This window comes from Cricetulus griseus, chromosome 2 (genome assembly GCF_003668045.3).
Source record: "Cricetulus griseus strain 17A/GY chromosome 2, alternate assembly CriGri-PICRH-1.0, whole genome shotgun sequence".
NCBI classification, from domain to species: domain Eukaryota; kingdom Metazoa; phylum Chordata; class Mammalia; order Rodentia; family Cricetidae; genus Cricetulus; species Cricetulus griseus.
Genome location: NC_048595.1, coordinates 282,838,899 through 282,846,977, shown reverse-complemented (window position 1 = coordinate 282,846,977; position 8,079 = coordinate 282,838,899). Strand labels below are relative to the sequence as shown.

The 8,079-nt window shown below is 43.2% G+C and overlaps 1 protein-coding gene and 1 long non-coding RNA gene across 4 annotated transcripts in view; one reads left to right on the top strand and one right to left on the bottom strand.

Annotated features, from left to right (window-relative positions):
* The window catches only part of LOC107978991, a 13,142-nt gene extending 9,476 nt beyond the window's left edge, over nt 1-3,666 (bottom strand). For both annotated transcript variants that reach the window (XR_004768474.1, XR_003482352.2), the window contains exon 1: nt 3,469-3,666. This is a non-coding gene — a long non-coding RNA (uncharacterized LOC107978991). The remainder of the gene's footprint in view (nt 1-3,468) is intronic.
* The window catches only part of Syne1 (spectrin repeat containing nuclear envelope protein 1), a 453,101-nt gene that overhangs the window by 275,238 nt on the left and 169,784 nt on the right, over nt 1-8,079 (top strand). For both annotated transcript variants that reach the window (XM_035440411.1, XM_035440412.1), the window contains 5 exons: nt 619-771; nt 1,469-1,651; nt 2,665-2,802; nt 7,590-7,775; nt 7,921-8,043. In XM_035440411.1, coding sequence (XP_035296302.1) covers nt 619-771; nt 1,469-1,651; nt 2,665-2,802; nt 7,590-7,775; nt 7,921-8,043 — 783 coding nt within the window. The remainder of the gene's footprint in view (nt 1-618; nt 772-1,468; nt 1,652-2,664; nt 2,803-7,589; nt 7,776-7,920; nt 8,044-8,079) is intronic.

Sequence of the window (8,079 nt, the reverse complement as noted above, 5' to 3'; positions counted from 1 at the left end):
ACGCTAACTAGCATCTGTAAATATTTAATGAATGACTCAGGGAGCAGACATTGATTTTTTTTTTTCTTGCTGGAACAGTAGAAGGAACATGGTTAATGCACAAAGCTACTGAGAGTATATCAGCCTCAAAGCCTTGGGGGTTTGGACCTGTTTCCTCTAGTGATAAAAATATTTATTCATTTATATGTGTGTGTGTTCTCATTCACATGTGTGTCTGTGCACACACCGAAGCCAGAATGAAGCATTCAGTGTCCCCCTTTTCACTCCCTACCTATCCTGTTGAGGCAGGGTCTCATCCTGAGCGCAGGGATCCTGTTTTTTCATCAAGGCTGAAATCAGCAGCCTCTGCAATTCTCCTGCCTCTGCCCCTGCAGAACTGGGGTTACACCCAGCTTGATACCTGGATTCTGAGATCCAAACCTGCTTCTCACAACTGCTCAAGTCCTTTTAAACCTTGTGCTATCTCAGTCACCCCTGGCACCCAGTTTCATGAGGTCACCAGGGTTAAACTGTCCACTTGAAACGTGACTAGTTGAAACCATTTGAGAATCTTAGTATCTCTTCTCTGATTTCAACAATGATGGGGTTTGGTGTCTCCCCCGCCCCTTGGTCGTTTAGATCCAAGAGAAGGTACAGGAAATTGAGCAAGGCAAGGCTACCAGCCGGGAGTTCAGCCGCCAGATTCAGAAGGTGGCCAAAGATATCACCACCATTCTAACGAAGCTGAAAGCCAAAACCGACAATCTGGTTCAAGCTAAGACTGACCAGAAGGTAAGGAGGAGGGGCCAGAAGGTAAGGGGGGGAGGTAAGGGGAAGGGGGCAGAAGGTAAAGGGGGAGCAGGAGGTATGGGGAAGAGCACAAAGTAAGGAGAAGGGGCTAGGAGGTAAGTGGGGGTGGGGGCAGAAAGGCAGGGGGCATTTCTGGCTGCTGGCTGCTAGCTAAACTGCTTTGTCCTATCAGTGTTACCTGGTTATAGACAGTTCTTACCAAACCACTAAAACCCAGTAGGAAAAGGATGCAGTTAAGACACACCATAAATGTAATAACCAGTCCATTTATATAATTTTTCACTGTAATAGAAACTCATCCATAGATATACATGCACGCATATGTGTGTAATAGAGTAGCAAAAGATGAGTGATGGTCTAGAAGTCCACATTTATAAATTCCAAGGTGACTCAATCACATCTTGTGTTTGCACCGTTGATAGCTAAACAGCTCATATCCATTGGGTGAGGCAAAAGGAAAAACCAATCCTCTCTCAGGGAAACAGATATAAGGCTCACAACACTCTCCACTCTGCTGCTCTCGCCCAAGAGATGGTAACAGATAAATCATAGTAACATGATTATGTATAATTCATACCTTTAACAGAAACCATCTAAAATGTAATCCTTCTGATCTTAGGAAACCCTGGAAAATGTATTTTCTGTAACCCTTTGTTCTTTCCTGTTGATGACCGTATAGGTGCTGGGAGAAGAATTAGATGGCTGTAATTCAAAGTTAATGGAGTTGGACGCTGCTGTACAAACATTCTCAGAACAGCATGATCAGCTGGGCAAGCCACTGGCCAAGAAGATAGGAAAGCTGATGGAGCTCCACCAGCAAACCATCAGGCAGGCTGAGAGCCGGCTCTCCAAACTTAACCAGGTGTGTGCTCCAGGCTAGTAACCAAAATGCTTTAAAGTAGACATTATTACCATTTCTCTCTGGAAAATAAATGAGAAAAGACGGGGTGGAGAGATGGCTCAGAGGTTAAGAGCACTAATTGCTCTTCCAGAGATCCTGACTTCAATTCCCAGCAACCACGTGGTGGCTCACAACCATCCATTATGAGATCTGGTGCCCTCTTCTGGTGTGCAGATATACATGGAAGCAGAATGTTGTATACATAATAAATAAATAAAAATCTTTAAAAAATAAATAAATGAGAAAAGACAATAATACTAGAGATGATGTAAGAAGTTTTTCTGTGGCTTATTTTCTACAATGTTTCTATGATTTATATATAAGCCTGTATTTGTTTCATAACAAGGCACATTATACTTTGACTGACAAAGTTTCTCTTGGCTTATATACTTTGTAAATGGGTGATGTGAAAAGAAAAACCATCTACTAATGAGTTTTATGACAATCAGCTTAGGACAGATTTAAATATTTTAAAGTCACACACATACCCATATGTGCATCATCTTAATGTTTTTGGTTGTAGATTGGCCTTTGAGCACTAATCTTACAATTGGGTTAGAGTCAAAATGAGTACATCACCTTTTTTTTTTTTTTCATATAGCCTAAGCTGGCCTCAAAAGCACTGAATATAGCCAACGAGGACCTAGATATCCCTATCCTCCTGCCTCCACCTCCCAGACTGGGATAACAGGCACTCTGCTTGCTGTGGTACCCAGCTTAGGAACTGGTGATTGTGAATTATGGCAGTGAGATCCTGCAAGATGTAGTCCCTGCTTTACTTAATGAGAAGTAGAAAGTCACTGGGGCATTTTTGACAGATTGTTCATAGGCAGGTGACTTTCCAAGGTCCCTTTCAATGTAACAGACATAACTGCCACCCTCTAGGATGGTTGTATCAAAAGATACAAATTAAGGATGAATTTTCCACCCACCACATAGAATTTCTATTCATCTGAGTGTTACTGGCTTTTCAGGCATCAGCACACTTAGAAGAATACAATGAAATGCTTGAGTCCATTTTGAAGTGGATTGAGAAAGCTAAGGTCTTGGTGCATGGAAACATTGCATGGAACTCTGCAAGCCAGCTCCGAGAACAGTACATCTTGCACCAGGTAATTTCTGAACACCAACAAAAAAGTTAACAAAGAATGAAAAGAAACGGTTAATTTGACTGGTCAGACTGACCCAATGTTTAAATGACCACAGTGTAAAATTATTGTAAGTGACAGCTAAAAAGAATGTTTGGGGGTCAGCAGATGACTCAGTGGGTAAAGGTGGTTGACACAAAATCTAATGCCTTGAGTTTGATCCCCAGGTCATACATGGTGGAAGGAGAGAACTGACTCCAGTGGGTTGTCCGCTGACCCCTCCATGTGCACTGTGTGACATGTATGTGCTTCCTTCCCAATAAATAATTGTAATCTTAAAAAACACACACACACACACACACACACACACACACACACACACACACACACCAAAAACACTTCCTATTCCAGTTTGATCAAAAGTAGCTAAGGGTGAGAGTACATGAGACTGTACATAAATATATCTATTTTCTTTATACCACCCTTTCCCTGACCCAGCTCATGCCATGAGACTTGTGTTTTTGTGTTATTGTTGCTGCTGTAGAACCTTCGCAGGAAGAGTTACATGCAGGAAATTCTTTCACATGAAAAGACAAAGGGAAATGTGGAGAGATGATGGGAGACACACTGGAAGGAGGGAAAACCCAGACTCCACCAACTGGTACTGTGTGACCTGGAGCAAAATATTACCTCTCAGTTCTGCCTTCCCATCTGCAATGCAGGAATGCCAGTAATATCCCTCTATCAGTCAGCTGTGAGAAACTCCACACTTATCTGGCACAGGCTGGTGCTCCATGCAGGTTCTCATACCTGCTTCCTTTCAGCCACAGCCTGGAAGGGCTGAGTCATGTGGCTTACTCAGGAGGTCAGAGCAGCTGAGGACGGACCCTGTATCCACACCCTGGAGGGTACATGACTTCATTTCCTCTGAACTCAGAAGACAAAAATGTTCCTTTTTTTTTTAGTCATACTCTCTGGAAATTATTTCATCTTTTAGTAAAGTCAAAATTGAATTAGATGTACATTTCTAACAGGCCTTGCCTCAAAATGCAGGCTGGCTTTCAGTTAGGTTACATGGCTAAACTTTTCCTATTTACAAAGGAAAAACAAATTTCCTTTTTTCCTTCTACCTGATATGGTTCTGGGTTCTGGATAGTTTTTCCCTCCTAGAATGTTTCCAGGGCTCAAATTCCAGCCCCTATCTATCATCTCCTTTCTCTACTCAGTACACTCCTCCAAGACACAGACAGCTGTGTCTCTCTGACAGCTCTAGTCATTTGCTGTGTGACGTGCTTAGATGCTGACAGACTAGACATGTTACAAATTAGCTGGTGAACAAAGGAAATGCAACCAACAGCTAGAAATCTAAAGATGCAGATTTAAGAGCAGAAAAGATAAAGGGAATTTTAACTTTTAACTGTCAAGGTAACACTGCTTTTTGTTTTTTTTCTCCACAAGACAGGGTTTGTCTGTATTCTGTGTAGCCCCAGTTGTCCTGGGACTTGCTCTGTAGACCAGGCTGGCCTCGAACTCAGAGATCTGCCTGCTTCTGCCTAAAGGCACTCACCACCACTGCCTGGTTGCTGTACTTTTTACCAATGCTGGTAATTCAGTAAAATCATTTGAAAAGCAATGACCTTTATATGTGGTGATGATCAAAGATGGCATAGCTCAGACATATGATTCCACTTCCTGGATTCCTTAAGTGAGGATTTTAACCCAAAATGCTGAAACTATTTTATGTGATATTAATGACTGCAGTGGGATCTTCTTACCTATTTGTATATATGTGTGTGGGAGAGAGGGAGAAAGAGAATTCAGACACACATGCATATAGTAATCAGAATACAATTTTTGAGAGTTGGTTGTCTTCCTGCTGTAGGATCCCGTCAATAGACTCAGGTCATCAGGCTTGTCCATCAAGTATGTTGACCTGCTGAGCCATCGTGATGGCCCCATAATGGAATTTTAAAGGAAATTTAAATGTCAGGTAGGGCTTTTGTAAGATGTTTGCATGCAGTGAAGCATAATGCAGCTTTCAGGAGAAATCATGAAGATTTTCACTGTAGTTTTTGGCTTTTGAGATGAAGTTACTGTATAGCCCTGGTGCGTCTGGACTTTCTTATGTAGTCTAGCCCAGTTTTGAACTCACTGAAGTTCTACCTATTTGATGAAATTTTTTAAAGTTATTTTATTATCATTAATATCACTACACAGCGTTAAACAAGTCATTTTATGTATGTTTATAATACATTTTGAGAATATTGCCCTTTATCCTGCTACTTTCCTCATTCTTTAAGATTTGGTTTCAGTGTGTGTGTGTGTGTGTGTGTGTGTGTATACCTGTATGTACATAAGAAGAGGGCATGGGATCCCCTGAAAATGCAGTCGCAGGCAGTTGTGAGCCACCACATGGGTGCTGGGAACAGAACCTGGGTCCTCTGCAAGAGCAGCGCATGCCACTAAACCATCCCTGCACCCCCTGCCCTCCCTGTTTTTACTCCACCCCCCCATCAGTCTCTGTTGTTCCCAGGAGAACTTCAGCTCTCTCTTCATAGCATCTGAACATGCTTAATTTTGTGTAGCTGTAAAGTCCAAGACCCACAGCTGAGAGAAAATGTGTGTTATTTTTCTTTCGGACTTCACTCACTTGATAAGATTTATCTCCAATGACATACATTTTCCTACAAATGATTTAGCTTCACCCTTCTTTACAATTAAGAAAAAATCTGAAGTGGTTTTTTAATAGTTCCCAGACTAATTCATTCCTTGGTTGCCTAACAAACAATTATACTTTCCTCATCTAGCAATTTTAACAAGCATTTGGAATGGAAGAAATACTCCCCTGTCCTTTGTTCCCACAGAGGTGACCAGTTAAAAGCAGGACAGAGAGGGGGACAGTGCAGTGTGTACGTACAGAGAGGGAGGGAATCATAATGGCCTGACTGAAGAGGAAGGCCAAGGAAGACCTCTTAGGAGAAGGTGATAGTGACATGGACAAGTCCTAAACCCTGCTGCCTACTCCTGTCCCATGTGTCCTGTGAAGCACACTGTCTTGTGGAAACACTAATAGCTAGAAGAATGCCTTTGGTGCCCTGGAAAACGTGAAAGAGCCATTAGTTATAAGAACCAACTGATAAGAAGGGTGGATGAACACCTTCAGGAATCTGGGCTTTATGTTGAAAGGGCCCTAAAGCCATTGACAGATACTCTTCGTCCTGCAAATGCATGGTTTGGGATTTGGTTTCAAAAAGCTAACGCAGGGGTGGGAAGCAGATTGCTGGTGTGAGGCGGCATAGGTAGCATCTTCAACACAGCAGCATGCAGGCAGACATGGTGCTAGAGAGGGAGCTGAGAGTTCTACACCTTGACCCTCAGGCAGCAGACGGAGACTATGAGCCACACTGGTCATGGCTTGAGCTTATGAGACCTCAAAGCCTGTTCCCACAGTGACAGACTTCCTCCAAAAAGGCCACACCTTCTAAAAGTGTCAGTCCCTATAGGACAAGCATTCAAACACATGAGTCTATGGGGGACACATCTATTCAAACCACCACACTCCTTAAAATGCAGGCATCTTTCTTGAACACCATGGGACTCTTATCTCAATCTTCCAACCAGTTGTTCCACATCTGGTTTAAATCATCCCTTCATGCATGGTCACTCTTTCATTTTCATATTCAGATGCACAGGTCTGTATATGTGTATTGTTGGTTTGTGTTGTAGATGCAGTGATTTGACCTTCTCTTCCCTCAACACTGCAAATAGCTTCTTCCTCCTTGTCTCACTTAAAACAAACACACAAAGGCTTTCATTTGTACTCTGATCTTAGCTGTACAACACAAGAGTTGAAAAGTCCTTCTTTAGTGTCAATGTGGGGAATGGCAGCCCCAGAGATGTGATCAAGACCCACAGTGTGTCCAAGCATCACAGCTGCTGGAATCCCCCTGCCTCGTGGGGGGAGCAGCCTGGGTGTGAGAGAGCATGAGCCCTCAAGTCCCACACTCAGTAACAAGTGGCCTTGGCAAGCTGTTAAGGTTCCTGTACTCTGCTTTGTTGTCTATGCAATCGAGATAACAATGCAAGCATTAAATGGATTCACAGGGGTGAGCTGGCCAATTGTACTGTGGTGATACTGTTTGTGATCTAACAAATAAAGCTTGCCGAAGATCAGAGTGTGGAGCTAGCCGCACTAGTTAGCCACACTAGAGGCGAGGCAGTGGTGGCACACACCTTTAATCCCAGCACTCTGGAGGCAAAGGCAGGCAGATCTCTGTGAGTTCAAGGCCAACCTGGATTACAAGAGATTGATTTCCATCTAAAAGAGAAACAAAGCCAGGCGGTGGTGGCTCACGCCTTTAATCCTAGCACCTGGGATCACATGTCTTTAGTCCCAACACTAGAGAGGTGGAAATAGGAGTGATATGGTTGGGCAGAGAGAAGAATATAAGTTAGGGAGGAGACAGGAGCTCATTCCATTCAGTCTGAGAATTCGTAGGGACAGGATCACCCTTTGGTCTGAGGATTCAGTAGAGGTAAGAGGTCTCTGTAGTGGCTGCTCCTTTACTTCTCTCTGACCTTTCTGCATTTACCCCTATATCTGACTCTGGGTTTTTATTATTAAGACCTATTAGAGCTTGTTCTACTTTGTACCATGCTCATAAGAACCCTCACAGCGTGAAGGGCAAGTGCTGATTGCAGCTTGGTTCTCCTTGACCCTTATCCAGTCTGGAGGTCTTTAAACTGCTCTCTACACATCTGTATCCCCTGCCCATATATCAGTTTCACAAATATCAACTCTTCATTCTTAGACGCTGCTGGAAGAATCAGAAGAAATTGACAGTGACCTGGAAGCAATGGCTGAGAAAGTGCAATACCTTGCCAACGTGTACTTCACAGAAAAAATGTCGAAGCAAGCGGCACAGTTAGGACGGGAGACCGAAGAGTTAAAGCAGATGATCAGAGTTCATTTGCAGAGCCTCGGAGATGCAGCCAAGGTAAAAAAAACCAAACTGGCATGTTGTCAGGGGGAGAAAGTGTTCACCCATGAGGAGGTAGTTTCTTGAGTATGATGCTGCTCTGCAGCTATGACTTTGAACTTCAAGTCAATGTATTGATGTTCAAGTGGGGTTTGTTCTCCAGGATATGAAAAAGTTTGAAGGAGAGCTGAGAAATTTACGGGCAGCTTTGGAACAAGTCCAGACAATTCTGACTTCCCCAGAAGTGGGGCGCCTTAGTCTCAAGGAACAGCTGTCCCATCGACAGGTAAGCAAAAAGCATTTAGGATGGACTGGGGGAATG